Raw genomic sequence first — 20,116 nt, 5'->3', positions numbered from 1 at the left:
GTCTGTGGCGACTGTGCACAACCATCCCCAGCACTGCATCGGGGCTGCTCTTACACCACATCGACCACAGGCTTTATCCAGCCACACTGCCGGTCTCTCAGCAACCAACAGAGGGAATTTTGAGGCCTCTGGGGCAAATAAAAAAGACTATTTCAAGGCCCAAAGAGGGCTAACACGCAGCTACCTCGCTTCCACTCCTCACAGACGGAAAAGCCAAGCAGCCAGCGCTTGCCAACACCCGCCCGCCGCCCGGCTGCCGACCTCGGCTTTCCGCCCTCAAACCCGAGACCACCGGCGCTGAGGCCGCACGACTCCGAACAACCGAACCGCCACCCTCGGCCTCTCCGGGCCCAGAGCCAAGCGGGTCCCGCCGCCCCGGATCCGCGCATGTGCGGCTGCTGGCGCCTGCGCACCTTCCCCCCATCCTCGGCGGGGCGGCCATCCCGCCTCACAGCCCTGCCCGGGCCTGCCCAGGCCTGCTCGGCCGGAGCCGCCCCGCCCGGCCGTCCCGCCATCCCTCCATCCCTGCTCCCCGCCGTCGCACTCGCAGCTCCCCTTCTTCCAGCGGGTGAGTAACAGCAGCGACTCTTGTGGTGGCCCCGGGGTGCTGGGGAAGGGGCAGCGAGGAGACGGGCCGGGCCGGGCTGGGCCACGCTGGGAGCCGCGGTGTAGCCCGCGGGTTTTCCTGGGCCAGGGCACTGCTGGGTGGATCCTCGGGGCTGGGAGAGGAGGGGAAGGCGGCCGCTCCCTGCCGGTTTCGCAGGGGCTGGCGGTGCTCTGCCTCCTGTCTGGCCCAGGCCCCTCGCCGCGCCTCAGGCCCGCGGCAGATGCTGAGCTTGAGGAAAGGGCTAAAGAGGGTTTGCCTGCAGGGTAACAACGGTATGAAAAGCAGCAGTGAGGGAAAGGGAAACCTTGTATAACCTTGTCAAGTGTTATCTTGAATGGGGAAGTTATCCTCCACGCAGGTTTGCTTTAGGTTTGAGGAACAGTATGGAAAATTCTTAAGCTTTTTGGTTGTTTTAGGAAGATCAAGTGGAGATTTTGTACTGGTCTGATGATGAGTTGCATACTATTTATTCCCATATAACAAACGAAATAATTTGGAACAGAGGTTGTCATAGAGGGATAAGCAATATTTATTTTGTGTTTCTAGTCCGTAGAGCAGCTTACGAGAATCTAAATGTTTAAGATTTTTTTTTTTATAAGGGCACTGAATGCTATGAAAGCAGAGATTCAGTCCTTTGATGGTCAGACTTCATATTTTTCTGATGGGTAATGAAGGAAGTTGTAGTATCTGTAATCATAAAAGAAGAAAACAGAATACGTCAATTGGCATCTGTAGATCTGAAGATAAAAATTAGTGATTTCTAAAAAGAAGTGTAGTAGCCCAGAGTACATTCAGCAAGTTGACTAAAGATCCCAAAATCTTCAGGCATTTGACTGGAAAACTTGCCAAAGAACTTTCTAATAAGCAGTGATATTTAAAAAGATAAATATATTTTAGAAATAGGTAGTGTAATGCACAGAGTAAAGAAAACAAATTTAATGTCACAATACTGACCTCTGAGTTCATTTTTAATACTTAGGACCTGGATTTAGGGATGAGGGATAATTCTGTGGTCAGGTAGCGTGCGTTAGGTGTGACTCAAAGCAGAAATTTTTGGAGAAGTGATAGAGAGCAAAAGAGCAATTTAATGTCCAGGATGCACGTCTAAAGCCACACCGTTTAAATGTTTTCAGTCTCACAAAGGAAGGTTATATTGCAGCTGAAGCGGTACAGAAAAGAAACACCTCAAGAATGTTTAAATGTATCTTGTGATAATGGTAAAATATACAGCCTAGACAGACTAGAAATTTACTTAAAGGAGAAGTCAGAAAACCTGATAGGAGCAATTAATTAATTAGTGAAGTAGAAGATATAAATAATAAAAAAAACCCAAATGTAAACAGATGTTTGCTTTTCTCCCTTATAACTTGAGAAATAGGGGCATCAAACAAATAGGTAAGTTTCTAAGTAGAAGGTGTTTTGTTTTACGGTTTTTTGTATTGTACAAGGAAATTACCCCTTGTTCAGGAAGGGTGTAACCCACAAATAGATAAAGATGTCTAACTGCTGTGGTAAAGCTTTTTTTTTTTTTTTTTTTTTTAAATGAATTTACTTTGGAGGAACTTGAGCTTCTTGCATTTTTGGCTGCTAGCCAAGATGGTCCACAAACTTGGGGTTAGAATGAAAAAGTTATTGTTAGTTAACAAGGTAATATCTGAGTCAAAGTGCCTGCCTGCAAGATCTTAATTTATATCAAGCTCAAGTTACTCATGCTGACTTTGTCCTACTGAGCAAGAGAGCTGCTGTTTGATCCAAAGGCACAAAACAGTCCAAGTCAAGATAATTTCTAAGACTGTAGGACTCACCTGTGTTATCTCAGTACACTGAAGTCAGATTCTTAAACTTGGCTGTCTGTGACAGAAATACAAACCCAGGACTGTGGTATCTGTAAAGGCTGTTGAATTGGAAATGTATTCAACGATTTTTCTTGTTCCAAGGATAAACAACTTCAATTTCAGGTAGTTGTTTCCCCATTACTAGTGTTTGGATGTTGCAGTAGCATTGTTGAGGAATCCCTGAACAAGATTAAATAACATAATGCAAGCACTGCCAACCTGCAGCTCTTCAGTGCAGATTTTACAGTATATCTATGCCAGGGATGAATTACATCTTCATCGCTGAGACTGATGTTTTCCCAGAACACAAACCTTTATTTTACATGTCACTTACTTGTTCTAGAAATTTTGCACTTTGATTCTGAGCCTCTCTAGAAATACTAGAGGTTCATAACATGCTACAGTGGACCAGTATCTGTCTTAATGTCAGGCAAATTTAAAAAAGTATGGAGGTCATTTTTAATGCACTGTATTGATAATTATTGCATAGAAAAAATACATGTTGAGATAAGATGGAGCACCAAGATCAGTTCCTGACACTTCAGAAAAATCATTTTATTTTAGCGAAGTCTTGATATAATAGAGGAAGACTTTAGTAGCAGGTACATCAAAGAGGTCTTTTTGTTGTGTATTTTTGAGATGTTAAGGAGTTTTTGCTGCTGTAGTGCATGAGTGACTTTACTGTAAAAACCAGATAAAAGCCCAAAGGTAGACAGCAGGATTAACGGATTAAGGTTGGAAATGGAAGCAGAATTTCCCTTTTGGCAATGGCATACTGCTAATCCAATTCAGGCTGTAGTTTTAAAATGCATATTTGAAAAATTCCTTGTCTAATATTATCACAGCAGTACCAAATCAAATGTTGTGGCAACTGAGCTATATATTAATGCTCTTGAACAATAGTAAAGCAAATTGATAGGAAATTAAGGTGATATACTAAGTATTTTGAAACTACCTCTGTATGTAAGATTCTAAAATTTGGAGATTTTACTGACAGAAGTACAAAATCATAACTACATTATGTCTAATGGCTGTTGAATCAGAAATTTATTCTAAGATTTTCCAGTTTAGTGTTGTCAATTTTATGCATAATCTTGTTGCACATAATTATGTGGCAACCTAAATTTTATTAATCCTTTTCTCTGGATCTCTTGTATTTAATATTGAACAGGACCTATAAATAAAATAATCAGGCATGCCATTATACTGATTTTCTTCACCCTGCTTTCAGGGCTAAAATCTTGCTGTGTACTGTTGGTCTTGTTTTTAAATTAATTGTGGAATTCTACATGAGTTGTCACACAGCTGTGACATTGTACTAACAGGCTGCCAGCAGCTAACTTACAAGCTTTAATGGTTGAGGTATGTTCTTACAATGTTTTTTTTTATTTGTTTGTTTTTGTTGTTTACATAATTCAGAAAACAAATCAGAATCTTAGATTTGTAAGGTAGCAAAACATAATGGTTTGAGTTTAATTTGTCAAAGTATCTAGTCATTGTGTTGGTTACCTAAACACAAAGTAGTTTGTCCAAAGCCAGAAAATAAGTAAATGAAACCTGTATTCTAAATAGCTGTCCTTCTGTCATATTCCATTCTGTACCTTGCTGTTGTTATACTATGTTGTTCTCTTTTCATCATTTCTGCTTTTTTAAAATTTTTTTTCCTTTTTTTCTTTGCTATTTCTATCAGGCTTGTCAAAACATGATAGTTCTGAAGCAATGTAACCAGAATTTCCATTTCATGGGATTTTTTTTGGGTTAGGAAAACAAGGAAGTTCAAAAGGTGCTTTATAAAATTTGTGAGTCCTTGGTAGTTGAACCTCACAAGCTGACACATTGAAAAATGCAGAGATGTTTTTTGTCCCATCTCCCCTGCCCTCCCAAAGGGCTGTTAGTTATGCAGTCAGTCTATGCATCTCATTTGTCACCTATTACTTCTGTTACTATTGTGTAGAAACTTTAGGAAACCTGAACAAGGTTTTAAGAAATCTGACTTTAAAATATTTGTCTTTTGATCAGTTGCTGCCAAAGTCCTTCTGTTTGGATTCTGAACTATGACATCATGGCAAGATTTCGCAGAAGAACATGCATCATTTTGTTGCTTTTTATTTTATTTATTTGCTCCATAATGATGGCTTTGAAGACTCTGAGACCTGACAGAGCTGGATTTGGAGATCCATTTGGACTTGGCTTGTTACCTGAACTTCAACAGCGGACAGTGATCTTAGAAAATAAACAGAATTCACTAAATAGGGTGCAAGGAGATACTGTAACACGTGTCAATAATTTGCATAGTATCACAGTCAATACTATGAAAGCATCTATGCCTTCTGTAAACAAACTGGACGAAGAGCTTTCTTCTCCTAATTATAACTTTCACATATTCTACTATAGTTGGTTTGGTAATCCACAGTTCGATGGCAAATATATTCACTGGAATCATCCATTGCTGCCACATTGGGATCCCAAAATTGCAAATAATTATCCAAAGGGAAGGCATAATCCTCCTGAGGACATTGGGGCCAACTTTTATCCTGAACTTGGATCTTACAGTTCCAAAGACCCGTCTGTCATAGAAGCCCACATGAAACAAATGCTCTCTGCCTCAACTGGTAATGAATATTAACGTTTCAGCATGTTGTTCGTTCATCCAGCCTTAAATATGTGAACAAATGCATCTGACTCTTCTTCGTTTTTTAAAAAATGTAATTCTGGAGATGTCTGAAACTAGTAAATGTCTTCGTATTTCTGAGTTTTAACCCCAGACTGAAACCTGCATCTTCAGAACTGTGTCTTATGGGTGTCATAGCATAGAAATGTAACAGGTATATTGTTAATCCTGTAGGTGCACCTGTATCATGACTTACTGTTAAGCACTGATAACATAAGTAGAAAATACAGAAACCATTGCTAGAATATATTGGCTGTGTATTTTATTTTTGGAGATGAGTACTTCAGTTTTTAGAACACATTTTGGTAAATCACAACCTGGTTACGGAGCAGTACGTTCAAATAAGAGCAGGGTTTTTTTCTGAATTCTTTGTGTGTAATAACAATTACATATCCTAGCATGGAGGATTATAGCTAATCCAAGCACTGAATTCCGGTATGATAGTTTCAGTGTAGCTACTTTTTGTTTATTTCTTTGTCCAAAAGTATCTTTTTTCCACATCAAATTCTCTAGATAAGATAAACTACATACTTTACGAATATATATATATTTTGTGTCATTCTTTGTTGTTGGCATTACTGTCCTTTTTTAAGATTTAAGATTTAATGTTCATGTTCTTTAAAATATCCAGTCATATAGGCAGTTACTAAATTCTGAACAGCTTCTGTAAATGTAGTTGAAACCAGCAAATGAGAGCTCATAGCATTATTCAAAGTGCTAATCACCTTGAATCGAATCACTTCTTATATGAGACCTTAATGATTGGGTGAATGAAATTGTTATATTCCCATTAGTACTGTTTACTTGTTTAATTTTTCATCTCGGTTGTTGCTTCCTCCTTTTTTTTTTTTAAAGTAAGCTTTGTTCTCACCTTCTTCAGTAATATGGTAACTCCATTAGCAAGAATGCCAGCAACAGTGGGAAAACTGTTGCAGAGAAATCTCAGGTATTAGGTTGCCATTAAGCATGATAGTTTGATGAAAGCAGAGCAGATACTTGTAGCTTTAGAAGACTCTGTGATATTCCTCAGTCTTATAAAGCCAAAGTGCTGGTTGAAAAAGTGCCAAATAGTAGGAAAAATGCTTTGCAAAATAAGGGATTTTTTTTTTTAGTAGCTTAAGTTTTGCATTTATAACTCAGCAATGTGGATAAGTAGTTCATGCTTCCTGTGATATACTCCTTACAATGTATTACTGACATTTGAAAAAAATGTTTTCTGCTTTTTTTTACACAGATTTAAATCTAATTTAACTCTTCTCTTCGGTCTAGATTTGACCAATGCAAGTCATCAGCTTTTTTTCCCTCTGGTCATTGCTTCAAATATTTGCATCTTTTCTTACATTGTTCATTTTTTTGTGTACTGTGAGGATGACTATTTACAGTTTCTCCTTTTTGTCTCTTAGATTTTGTCTCATCCATGGCTGCCTTCTACATTTTGTCGAGTAATAATTTTTCTTCTAGGCTTTTCTGAGGCTTTATCAAGGATCTGACACAAGCAGAAAAATGGAAGTGGTTCTTTCAGCCAATATTGTGTAATGATCAAGGGCATGAGTCAAAGGCAGCAAGAGTCTCATGCAGTGCTTCCTTGTATTAGATTTTACAATTCTTTTCCTTATTTATCGATTTTCTAATTTTTAACAGATTAATACAATAGATATTATTCTGCATATTGCCTGGTGAAATTAATTTTTTTTTTTTGCACCAGCCTGTTTTTGTGACAGTCCAATTTGAAGTACTTCATTTGTTTTGAAGGATTCTGCTCTGCTTTTAAACATGTTTATACTATTGGTTTTGTCATTGAGTCCATCTTTTTTTGTCTCTTGAAGTGGTAAATAACATTTGTTTTTAACCACAGGGAAGAAAATATTACATAGTTTTTCTCAGGGAAAAATCAATGGAAACATGTATTTAGGTTCCTTGATGAAAAATCCGTCTTCCATTTTTCTTCCCTGTTTCGTAAAGGTGTAGGAAAGGATCTTGACAGATGCATTCAGGATACCTTGACTGTAACCTGAGTTTGTTGCTGCTGTTCTTCCTTTACGTATTTCTCATTTGAATTTTGTCTTTTTCTTATATGTAAAACAAAAGATAGGGTGATAAAATGCAATAAAATACTGCCTTTTTCTTGTCATTGAGGAGACTGTCTCTTCAGACAGTCTACTGTTTGAGATTTTCCTTTTGATAAAATGTAGAGAGAACATTTTGAGGCTTGAATTCTGTGTATAGTAAGCTCGTAGTTCTGGTTTAGATGCTAGAAAATGATTGTATATTCACTCTATTTTATGCTTTTTTTCATATTTTTGGGCTTACTTTTTTGGAGTATGTTAGTTAGAAATGTCATGTTAGTAAGACAAGATGGAGTACATACTTCCCTATCTTAGTGATTCCATTTGTGTACTTAAATCTTTACATAGTTAAAATTACACTTCTTTTAAACTGTATTGTTTGGAAAATATTTGTACATCAGTATTTAATGTATTTCTTTGTCTACCTTCCTCTTGATACTATTTCCAGCTAAACATATAAAATGTTTAACTTAATTATCTGACAGCATTTTATTTTAGAAGTAAATGCTCATTGAGAGTATCAGGAAAATTTACAGTTGTGGGGACATTTTATTTGTTGTTTCCTTTTTGAAAGGAGCAGTAACCTCCTTAAATTATTGATAGTTACTCAAGTATTTCTTTTCTGTCATAAATTAAAAAAAAAAGTTCACGTGGTTGGAAGGGAGAAGGTTAGCAAGCAGGAATGTTGTGGTGATCACAGTCACCGTCTCCAATCTGTCATGGTGGTTTTCTATAAAGAACAAGGAGTAGAATGAAGAAGTATGGTGGGGAATAAATTTTGATAAAATAAGAACCTCTTTCATCACATTCATAGCTCTCATCTCTCTCTCTGTATAACCTGGCGGCTAAAACACTGCTGAAAAGAAGGAGGCAGTGGCTCTAAATGTTAAGGTTGGGACACTGAGCAAAGATGTGTTGTCTTGACAGATGATCTTACTTTCCACCTTTCATTTTGTCTTTTGAACAGAAGCAAAAATCCACTCTGAATGCTGATTTTTTAATTGGCTAAAAATTAATTTGAAATTCTCATATGTTCATTTCACATCAGACAATATTTGTAACTCACGCCAACTTAAAATGTAGAAGTTATATGTTAAACAACATGATTTAAAACTTAAGTTTTGTATTTTTAGGTGTAATAGTGCTTTCATGGTACCCACCAGGTATGGCTGATGAAAATGGAGAACCTACTGATGATTTGGTGCCTGTTATTTTGGATTATGCACACAAATACAATCTAAAGGTAAAGTATTTTTAAGATGCATAAAATAAGATTACTTAGGAAAGTAAACCTGGCTAAGAGTCTACTGCATTTGACACTACAGCAAAGAGACTTTTGAGCTTATGGAGGCTTCTGTTTCTGTCTCCTATTACACTGCACTCCTTTTTGTTCACAGAAGCAAGTGAAGGTGCCATTTGAATTACACTGAATTTTTATCAGACCTAAGCAAGCAATATTGCCTTATAGATGGAGTAAATTCCATAACTGCCTTTTTTCTGTTCTGGTTCAGACCTAAAGCTTGCACAATCTGAGGTATGGTGTTGTGGTTTATTTATTTAACTTTTTTAGGTAGCATTTTTTAAAATGAGACAATACGTTCTTTTGAGATGAGTCTTGGGAGTTGAGGGAAGTATTATGTATTTCAAAAAACTATGCAATGCAATGCAATGATTTATAAACTGAGGAACTCTGAGAAAGAATAAAAGCCAACCTCATTTTTTGCATAACCACATAGATTGCTGATGTCTTACTACAGAGGGCAGGAGCAAACATTTATGCCTAATAAAGAAGGATTTAGAAACACATGTTTGAATGAATGTCTTTATTCCAGAAGGTGTCATGGACACTTGACTTGGACAGTAAGGTCACAGAGGTGCTGCTCTGACTTCAGGTTACTTGAGGACAGGACTGCACAGAAAGGCTAAATTACTGCCTCCCTGAAATAGATGAAATATTGAATCAATTAAAAATTATATGGATTGATCAGCAGAATTTAAAATTGTACTTTGGTTTTGTTTATTTTAGGAATAAAACTTCTATTTTCTGTTTGGGTAAAGGCAACATGCATTTAGTCTTGCCAAGTAATAAATTTGCTGAGTTTTTAAACTATCTAAAATAGCTGTATATGTTTCATCTCTGGAGGGTGTTGCCTGTATCGGGGACTAAAAATACAACCTGTTCATCTGCTCTGGTTTTAGTTGCTTGTGGAAGTTGCAGATCCTCAGAGAAATTTTCTGTCACTGGTAGGAGCTGTATGTAGATTGACAAGTAGGAGCAAAGTAATTTTCAAACTGAAAAAATGCTGTGCAAATTGGATTATGAGATATAACTTACACATACGCAATAATAAATTAGTAAAAAGAAAAAAATGTTATAATTTACCTAAAAGAATTTGTTATCATTCAAGTCTCTTAAAGAAGCCAAGACAAAATTAAATAAGATACCAAAGAAAATGTCTTAAATAGTACGGCTGTGATTGGAATATGGATGGAACTGTTGTTATTGCTTGGAATTACTGGAATGCAGATATTAAGTATAGATACTGCCAGGTAATGCTACCTTCACGGCACTATTTTTAAATATTATTGCAGTAATAAGCTGTTACAGCTAAGTTTTAGGAATGTCAGTAGACTGAAACCAATGTACAAAATATACTGCTATTATATCTGCTAAACAAAGGTCTGCTCAAAAGATACATCCTTTTGATTTGCCTGGTTTTGGTAGTTGAAAATAAAATATGAAACTGTAGTGCTTTTCAGCCTGCCTTGTCAGTCCTAGTGATTCGTTTTAGCACTGTACTTTCCTATAGTTTGTACCTAATAGAGATATTGGATCTAGAATGGAAATTTGCTACAGTTGCAGAGTTGCTGAAGACTTTATTAAATACATTCTGCTCAAAAATTGTTTTTTCAAAACTATTTTTTTGATTAATGTAATATACTCTTACATTTAATTGAATATTTGAAAACAGTAGCATTTTTACATTGAAATGACTTCACATGTATGGGTTAAATAATTCCACAAACTCCAAGCTTGACATTCATAGCAGTTAACAATATATTATATTAGATTTATTTCCAACAGTTTATTGCTGTTGATAAATCTATAAAATTTTAAATTAAACATTTCATATCCTGTATTTTAAAATCTATTTTGACACTGAAAAGTCTCCTTGGAGAATCATTTCTAGCAAATGTAATACATTGGTTAGCAATCAAATATTAAAACATTTCTTTGATTAGCAAGTTCTCTGACATTCACATATGTAATACTTTTTTGTAATTTTTAGTTTCTGCTGGAGTTTTTAAAGTTTTCTGAAGCATGCTTACTGCTTTCTGTAGCCTAGGGAAAACAAAAGTAGTTACTTGGGTCAATGTAAAGAACTAAATATTTGCTCCATTACCAAACTTCCTTGAATCTGAAACTTCTAATCTTAGCAGTGCATCAGTTGAATTCATGTTGGGTTATTCTCAATATAGACTAATGTACATGTTTGTTCTTTAAAGAACTATATTTACTGTGACTAGTGCTTGCTTCATACCATACGTGATGCCTGTGTATTCAGTAGTAGTTTACATTTTCATCTTTCAGGTCACTTTTCACATTGAACCTTACAAAGACCGAGATGATCGCAGTATGTACCACAATGTCAAATACATCATTGACAAGTGAGTGCTTTCACAATGCTTTCCTTTGGGGCTTGCTACATGCTGTTTTTTGGGATATCTTTATGTTATATAAAGCTTGGAAAATAGATAAAAATGGGTACTGAGACTGAAGAAAACTGCAAGAAACTTTGTTCATATTTCAGTGGCACAAAACTCAGGCTGTTTCTTAAATATTGAAGTGTGAATTTTACATAGATACTCAAATATTTATTGCTTTTCAGCATGCATTAGTGTCACAAGTCCTGATGCTTCAGATTAAAGCAGTTAAAGTCTAGCTGCATGATACATATAAATTAAACATACATTTTTATAGTGACAAATTTGCAGTTGGATCTTTAATGTATTGACCTCTAATGACATCAGTTCAGCTTGGCAGATCCTGTAGAGCTAGCACTAGATTTTGTTTATCAATGCTACTAAGACTGTCTTATTTCATACTGAATTAGAGAATTGCCCTTTGAAGAAAACTAATACCTATAGTGCAGTTTGACACTAAATTGCTAATTTGGAGTAATTTGCAAATTCATTATTTAATACTTAACAAACACAGAACTGAAAATGTGTGTCAATAGCTATGTTTTGAAGTACACATACTTGGTTTTTTTAATTAGTTTTTAGGAACAAGTCTTCAGCTCAGATTGTAAAGCTGTATTTTCCAAATGGCAAGTTTTGTCTTAATGATACTTATTTGCTTTATAGATATGGAGGCCATCCAGCCTTTTACAGGCATAAGACCAGCACAGGCAAATTGCTTCCCCTGTTTTATGTTTATGATTCTTACGTAACGCTTCCTGAAATATGGGCAAATCTGCTAACAGCGTCTGGATCACAGAGTATTCGCAACACTCCATATGATGCATTATTCATTGCACTTCTGGTAGAAGAAAGACATAAACATGACATCCATAGAAGTGGCTTTGATGGAATGTACACGTACTTTGCCACCAATGGCTTCTCCTATGGCTCATCCCATCATAACTGGGCGAGTTTAAAAGCCTTTTGTGACAGTAACAACTTAATGTTTATTCCAAGTGTGGGGCCAGGGTACATTGATACCAGCATCCGACCATGGAACAACCATAACACTCGGAATCGTGTCAATGGGAAGTACTATGAGACTGCCTTCAGCGCAGCCCTTCTGGTGCGTCCGGAAATTATTTCGATCACATCCTTCAATGAGTGGCACGAAGGAACACAGATTGAAAAAGCTGTCCCCAAACGGACTGGACAGATGGTTTACCTTGACTATAAGCCCCATAAACCAAATGTTTACTTAGAGCTTACTCAGAAGTGGTCTGAGAAGTACAGAAAAGAACAAGAACAGTGGCTTATGTGAGCTGTTGCTGCTGCAGTTGCGTCCTGAGGCATTGACTACCTTGAGAAAGAAATTGAGAGCTGAAAAATCTGTTGTTCATCTGTCTATATTGTAAATATGTTTAAATTATTACATTTCTTGAATGTATATGTGCTACTACTGAATTTTAATTTTGAAGTGTAAAAAGATGTTGAAAATATAGGCATTTCTTCCTTATTGGCTACTGTAGAGCAAAAATATCCAGGGAAAATGTTAGGGTCTTGTTTGGGTTTGTCTTTTTTTTTTAAAATTTGTAACTTGCATGTTGAGCTTCGGGAACCTCTGCATGGAAAAACTTTAGATGACCAAAGTAACAAAATCTGGCATAGTTATACTTCATTTCTTCTTGTATTTATGTTTCTAATGAAAGTGATACTGTAATTTAAATTTTGATCCTGATTGCTTCTTGCAGGATGCATGTCTGCAATGTGTGGAATAATCTGCATTTACTGTTCTTAATTCTTTGCACACAGGGAGCTCTTGACATATGGTTTTCTTGTAAAAATACCAAGAAGTTATGTGATGCAGCACTATTGTGTTCTGTTAACAGATAAGAAAAAGGTGTTTTAAAAATTGAGTTTCAAAGAAGAGCTGGAAGTTTCTAGCTTAATTCCATTCTGTTGGGTATATGGTGCAGACTTTTGTGGATTAATGGATACTGACCAGTAACAGTTTTATGTTATTTTGATTTCTTAAAAATTGTTTGAAATGAAGAGCTGGGGAAAAAATATTCAGAAAATATACTAAAACTTACATTGTTATATATTGTTTGCTAATTAGCTGCAGACACAGATCTGGTGTGTTTTTTAAGACGTGAAAAAATTCTAAAGCTAATATCTTATGAGTCCCACAATAAATACAATTTTGGGAAATGCATTTTTGTTTCTGATTTAGGAGCAGTCTAGCTTGCTAGCAGTTCCAGAAAGTACTCAGTTTAATTTGAAATATGAATTTTTCATTTAGGCGTTCCAGGATACAGAATAATAGATAACTAAAACCTTGTTATCATTCAGATAAGCTCTGTGCCGCCGCTACATTTAATATTGTTGTGTGGCTAGAAATGATTACTTTCAGACCTAAGAATTTTGTGTCATGATTATTAACTGTTTTTTCTTAATGAAGCTTGAAAGGATCAAGATACATGGACGTGTCTCCTCATCAGTCATGTTTTTGCCATATTCATACAATTTCATAGCAAAGATCTAAACTGTGGAACAGTAAAGATTTCACTGTTTCATTTATTGGAAGCATTTCATCTGTAGCAAAGTAGCTTTATAGGTACATATACACAAGGTGCTGATCTTGTGTTCTAGTTCATATGCTGGAACTTTTGTGGCCACAAAAATGACATTGATTTCATCAGGAACCATGGGAATTACAGTCTTTACTTGGTTCTTACAGTAATCTGTCCATGAAATTGTAAAGTGAATTTGTGGATTTTTTTGGTTGAAAAAGAAAACAAACCCAAACAATATGCTTTTTTTTTTTCCTGAAACCTTTGCCATTCCAAATAAACAAAAACCGGTTACTAGTAGTATTTTCTAGTATGAAAGAGTTTTGTTTATGTATCTTTCACTTATTTGCAGTTTTATTCTCATCTTTTCACTGCAGTTGTAAAAGAGATGAAGTGTCATAGAATGCCCTCAACTGCTTGAAAAAAAATGCAGACTTTGCATGACAGATACATAAGCTGTTGATGATAAGATGTTGAAGGGTGTCTCTAGAGTTATTTGAGTCTTTTTAATATCTCTTCATCACTTTTTGTGGTTTCCTACTAAATTTCTGGGAAAAAAAAAGTTTACTAATGCTTATTTTGTTTTACAAATGCTCAGGTGGATAAACTAAAGTAGAAATAGGCATGACCACAGTCACACCATATTACATGAAACACTTGCTATATTTTACCACTTCCAAATTAACCACTGTCTTCCTTTATTAAGGAAACGGATTTATACATTTTTACTATAAATCCATTTAATAAATATATGTAATTTCTTTTTATAATTGTTATATTTTTATGCTTTTACAGCCCCCAAAGCTCCTATATTTATTTCAAATGTGAGGGAATTATTAATTTTTTCATATAAATATTTTATATATTATTTAAAATCTTCTGACACCAGACCTTTTGAAAAGACAAGTCTCTGATTTTGCTCTGCTTAAACTTTTGTCATCCACTGGTCTTTTCTCACTATAGTTGTCTGAGCACTTTACTAGGCATGACAACCTTGCACTCAGCTTTCAGCTCCCTACTTTCTCCCTGTGGCAGATTTTTTTCTCTATGACTATAGAAGTTGCTCCTTTTGTTACTGTGTATAGAAACATTTGAAATTTTTATTGTATTGTACAACTGAGGTGAGGTATCTTGTTTAAAATATAACAGTTTTATGCTAACAGTGTAATAGATCTTCATTACTCTGAAACACTTCTGTAGTTGTTGTAAAGGTATCATTTAGCCCTTGCCATGAAGTGGTAAGAACCATAGCACACTGATGTCTAATGGGGTTTTCAGAAGAATTTACAGAATTTTTGCATAAAACAATAGAAGTTAAATGTCTAGACATTCTTTGCCCCTGAGCACTTAGTATTTTTATGTGCTTGTTGTGTTTTAAAATATAAACATGCAGCCAATAATGTTTTTTTAGAGTTTATAGTTTAATTTGATGATCCTAAGAAGAGCTGATGGAATAGCAGCTACTAGAATTACCCTACCTGCCTGGCCAATATTTCTGTGTACTTAGAGCAAGTATTAGTCTACTTCTTGTTAAAGGGGATGGAGAGTCTTGCTGATGGACTGCTGCTGCAGTTTTTGGAAATTTGAGTAAAAACAGGTCTGTGGGAGGGGAGTTACACAAATGCAATGGAAGAAGATTATTTCAAGCACACATTTTTTTGGGTTGAGGGTGGTAAAGCTGAATGTATTTAGAAGGTGTTTGCTCCAAGCTTTGCTGTTACAGTGGGAAAAAAAGAAAAGAAAAAGCCAATGACTCCAATGTTCAACCAAAACTGGTTGGAACCAGTTCCTTCCAAAACTCCTTCCAAAACTGTAAGGAGCAGTATTTGTAATGAATTTCAGATACGAAATGTTGTTTAAGGAATACCTAGATCTTATTTCCTTTTGGCTTGTCACTCCTATTATTTCTTGGCTAATTGAAAAATAAAAATAAAAAAAAGTAATGATTACTTCTATTATTTTTACACTGCATTTGAATCATCTTGCTATAGTATGTTGTAGTGCTTAGAGTGATATATTACATTTATACTGATTAGGCAAGAAATACTTTGGGGAGTTCTAATAGTGATCATGCCATACTATTCCTTTGCAAATACAGAAATACCTGAAGTTACCAATCACATACTACTGCTTTGAGTATTCCCAGAGGTGAAATGGTATCTGAAACAAGTGGCAAGCCTTTGTGGTAAAAGACAACTTCTTTTTTTAAAAACAATCTGTAGGTTAATACCTGTGATGAAGTAAATTGTTTTAGTTCTGTGAGCTGTCTCAGAACTGAAGCTTAACACATTTCTGAAGTAAGAATTTGAAATTTTACAATAGTGTATGATTTTCAGATCTATAAACCTTGTACTAAATTTTAAAGGAAGGATGATGTGCATATGGTGTTACTGTTTCAGTGGCAAACTGTAGATTATTGTGAATATAGTTTCTGTGCTGATGTTCACTGTGTTTGTCTAGTGCCTTTCTTCTGGTGTGCCACTGATTTGCTAAGAGGCTGTTGAAGTAGAAGGATCTTTAATGAACTCAGAACTGTTATTTTGCTACTTTAGATAAAATTTGATAAGTATACACTCTGCATAGTTTGAATTAACATTTTACACGTGGCTCTTGGGTTCTCTTGAAAACATTTCACATGATTGTTTTCAGCACTCTTACTAGTAGGAGAAAGTATCTCTGGGCACATGGACAAGGATGTACTGTAATTTTTTGTGAATCTTGTGTACCTTAAAAGATGAAGTATTTACAGGCAAATTATTTATCACTTAAAGTGAAATTCTCTTTTCTAGTCTTAAGGTATTTTGCAAGTATTGTCCCTCATCTTTCCACTATATTGGTAGTGTCAATATTTCATTCCTTGTTTTATACTTTACTTTTGACCAGCATGTTAAATGTTGCATAAACTTCCAAAGTGATTTGTATTTAATTTCTAAGACTAAATAGTTGTAAAATTCAGTAAAGAGAGTCTACAAGACTATAGGCACTGCAGAAAAACCTGATATGATTTTTTTTTATTGTATAGCTATGAATTTTTTGTGAATGGATAGTGTATCTTTGCTATATATTTAACATTAACAAAAAATGTTAAATTTAATACTGTACCCGGCTGTGGCAAAGATGCCTTTGCTTACATGCATTAAAGAAAAATGTGTGTGTGTGTGTCTATTTATAAATATTATATATGTGCAGACATCTGAAGTAATTATTTTTAAGTACTATATCATTGTATTAAAACTACAGGCTGGATTCTGCTACTTTTAAGTAAGAAATATTTCAAATCCCTATGATGTTTACAATATACCTAGTTGCTTATGTATGGATATTTCATGAATAATAAATATATGCCCTTCGAAGTTTGATTTAAAAGGAGTGTGTAATTTTATTTTTTTAAATAATATGAATTTAGACAGAGTGAATTTTTACTTTTCTATTACAGTGTGTGTGTAGAATTCAATAGGCAGGTGTCACAACAGGCTTATCACAATAGTCTTAATCCAGATAATACTCCTGAAGTTTTTAGGGGTATTTGTATTATATTTTACTAGGCTAAGTGAGTTCACTAGTGCATAGTGTTGCAGGTATCCTTCAGTCCTGAGGTTCAACTGCATTTGAGAACATAAAACTTAAGTTCTCTGTTCATACAGTAGTTCAAAAGGAATGGGTGCACAGAAAATGAACTTCATGGGAGAATGGTTTAAAACTGAATACCACGATGGGGTCAAAGAAATACTTGTTGCATTCTCATCGTATATTGTGGTGTTCAGGTATTAAAAATCTAGAAGGTGAGGGTTTACCACTTTAATGAAGTTTCAGCAATGTGAAATTACATTCTTGGTATTTGAAAAACAGTCTTGTTATTCCCAGTAAACCAACTACATTGGTAACAAAGCAATTAAAGCTAAATCAAGCACATGCTCAATACTATGTGTTTCTGTACTTTAAAATGTTGAATAATCATTTTATATTTCCTTCACCACTTCACCAAGTGATTCTTCCATGTAGGTAAGGTAAAATATTTTGCTCCATTATGAAAATGATTTTGTGAAAATTTCCTGCCTCAGGAAATGCAAAAGGTAATTAACGTAAGGTGGACTTGAAATTTAAATTTAAATTTAAATTCATACCTGGAATTGACACTTTATTAGGAGACTGTTAAGTAGTTCTGCATTTTAGTGGATAAAATCTCGGGGTATTTCATGTCACTACATGTTAATTCAGTAGAAAGACAAAGCACAACAATGAAATGGTATTTATTGCCTTTTTCATCTAATCTGGTTAATTTCTATACATTGTATGTAATGTATATTCAATAAGTTCTTTGTGTGAAAGATAAGGAATAAAGACTACATTCATATTTGTTTCAGCTGGGCAGTGTAGGAAGAGGGAACAGTAATACAGCACAAACCACCTATAGCTTTCGTTTTTTAAACTTAGTCACCTTTAAAAAAAATGCAGTGAAAATAATCATAGAATCATAGAATCATAGAATTGGCTGGGTTGGAAGGGACCTCAGAGATCATCGAGTCCAACCCTTGAACCACCGTTGCGGTTGCTAGACCATGGCACTGAGTGCCACATCCAGTCTTTTTTTAAATATCTCCAGGGACGGAGAATCCACTACTTCCCTGGGCAGCCCATTCCAATGACGGATCACTCTTTCCGTAAAGAAATTCTTTCTATTATCTAACCTAAACTTCCCCTGGCACAACTTAAGTCCATGCCCTCTTGTCTTGTTGAAAGTTGTTTGGTAAAAGAGCCCAACCCCCACCTGGCTACACCCTCCTTTCAGGTAGTTGTAGAGAGCGATGAGGTCTCCCCTGAGCCGCCTCTTCTTTAGGCTGAACAACCCCAGTTCTCTCAGCCTCTCCTCGTAGGGTCTATGCTCGAGTCCCTTCACCAGCCTGGTTGCCCTCCTTTGGACCTGCTCTAGAACCTCGATATCCTTCCTGAACTGGGGGGCCCAGAACTGGACACAGTACTCAAGGTGTGGCCTCACGAGGGCTGAGTACAGGGGCAGAATCACTTCCTTGGACCTGCTGGCAATGCTGTTCCGGATACAGGCCAGGATGCCATTGGCTTTCTTGGCCACCTGGGCACACTGCTGGCTCATGTTCAGCTTCTTGTCGATCCAGACTCCCAGGTCCTTTTCTGCCTGGCTGCTCTCCAGCCACTCTGTCCCCAGCCTGTAGCGCTGCATGGGGTTGTTGTGGCCAAAGTGCAGGACCCGGCACTTGGCCGTGTTAAACCTCATCCCGTTGGAATCAGCCCAACTCTCCAGTCTGTCCAGGTCCCTCTGCAGAGCCCTCCTGCCTTCTAGTTGATCAACACTCCCCCCCAGCTTAGTGTCGTCTGCGAATTTGCTGATGATGGACTCAATCCCCTCATCTAAATCATCAATGAAGATGTTGAACAGAACTGGGCCCAACACTGATCCCTGGGGGACACCACTAGTGACCGGCCGCCAACTGGATGCAGCCCCGTTCAGCACCACTCTCTGGGCCCGGCCCTCCAGCCAGTTCCTAACCCAGCACAGGGTGCTCCTGTCCAAGCTGCGGGCTGACAGTTTTTTCAGGAGGATGCTGTGGGAGACGGTGTCAAAGGCTTTGCTGAAGTCTAGGTAGACCACATCCACAGCCTTCCCCTCATCCACCAGTCGGGTCACCTGATCATAAAAGGAGATCAGGTTGGTATGGAATATCCAGAAGTTTATTACAGCAAAATTTTGAAAAACTAATTCTCTGACCTACTTTACGGATAATTTTGGAATGAAAATCTATTGAGCCTGTAAGTGTTTCAATATTGTACAGATCAGAAAATAGAGTCTGTGAAGCTGGAGTCAGGAAAGAAGATACATTATCATACAATGTGATGGTCTTACTGGAAGTGATGAGAATCCTTTTCTGTATATTGCATTATTTCTAATAAAGCTGCCTTAGCATTTATAAGACCTCTATAAAAATATATTCTGTGCTTAGAGTACATGTTTGCAAATGTATGCACATGCTTTTTTTTTTTTTTATTCCATTTCTACATGAAGGACATAAGTGCCCTGGTCTGATGTAGCAAATCTAGAGCAGTTTTAAGCAGTCCCCAGATCTGTGCTTGTCAGTTTTCATGGAGTGATACAGAATGGTTCTCTCCTAGATCCCAGCAGTGTGAATAGTCAGAAGCAATCAGAGTATTCCCTTCCTACCATCTTTTATCTGAAAGTACAAGTATAAATTTGCTGAACTTTTAATAATTAGATAATTTTGATAGTGATTAAATGGAACTGCTTTCCACGTGGATTGTAATGTAGCAAAAATGTGAACTGATTGACTAAAAATGCATGCTAGAGAAAAATAAATTTTATTTTATTAGATACTGTTGATGTCTGCTATTGCGTTCAGAGCTGATTTACCACATTTAGAAAATAAGTTTTGTTTTTAAATTGCATCTCATTTCTACTCACGGATAAAACTACACATTTTTATTTAGTTAGCATATATGTTTTTTTAAACCTTGAAGAGGTGTGTTGCTAGCTTTGTGTAGAGCTAACACAATAACATCTAGGGTTTTTTTTTCTTCTTTTGTTTAATACATTGAAATGAGCACTGTGCATCTAAGAGCAGGACTGTGCCTTCAGAGTTAGTTTTGTAACTTGAAGTCATTGCTATGGAAACACAGCACAATCTCTCAAG

The 20,116-nt window shown here is 36.3% G+C and overlaps 1 protein-coding gene across 1 annotated transcript; it reads left to right on the top strand.

The window, feature by feature from the left end:
- Window positions 1-392: 392 nt before the first annotated feature.
- Window positions 393-16,802, top strand: MANEA (mannosidase endo-alpha). Its single transcript, XM_030447083.1, has 5 exons — window positions 393-568; window positions 4,462-5,054; window positions 8,313-8,422; window positions 10,772-10,848; window positions 11,548-16,802. Exons 2-5 carry the CDS (start codon window positions 4,505-4,507, stop codon window positions 12,182-12,184), a joined length of 1,374 nt encoding a protein of 457 aa, XP_030302943.1. The 5' UTR covers window positions 393-568; window positions 4,462-4,504; the 3' UTR covers window positions 12,185-16,802.
- Window positions 16,803-20,116: the final 3,314 nt, after the last annotated feature.

Source organism: Calypte anna, chromosome 3 (assembly GCF_003957555.1).
Source record: "Calypte anna isolate BGI_N300 chromosome 3, bCalAnn1_v1.p, whole genome shotgun sequence".
NCBI classification, from domain to species: Eukaryota; Metazoa; Chordata; class Aves; order Apodiformes; family Trochilidae; genus Calypte; species Calypte anna.
Note: the sequence above shows the minus strand (reverse complement) of the source record. Positions and strands in the feature narration are given on the sequence as shown.

What these genes read in the sequence shown, in the direction of transcription:
- MANEA (XM_030447083.1), top strand. Translation starts at nt 4,505, where the DNA reads ATGGCAAGATTTCGCAGAAGAACATGCATCATTTTGTTGCTTTTTATT. An exon ending in AATGCTCTCTGCCTCAACTG is followed by an intron (nt 5,055 to 8,312) that starts GTAATGAATATT and finishes TTGTATTTTTAG; the next exon opens with GTGTAATAGTGCTTTCATGG. An exon ending in GTCAAATACATCATTGACAA is followed by an intron (nt 10,849 to 11,547) that starts GTGAGTGCTTTC and finishes TTTGCTTTATAG; the next exon opens with ATATGGAGGCCATCCAGCCT.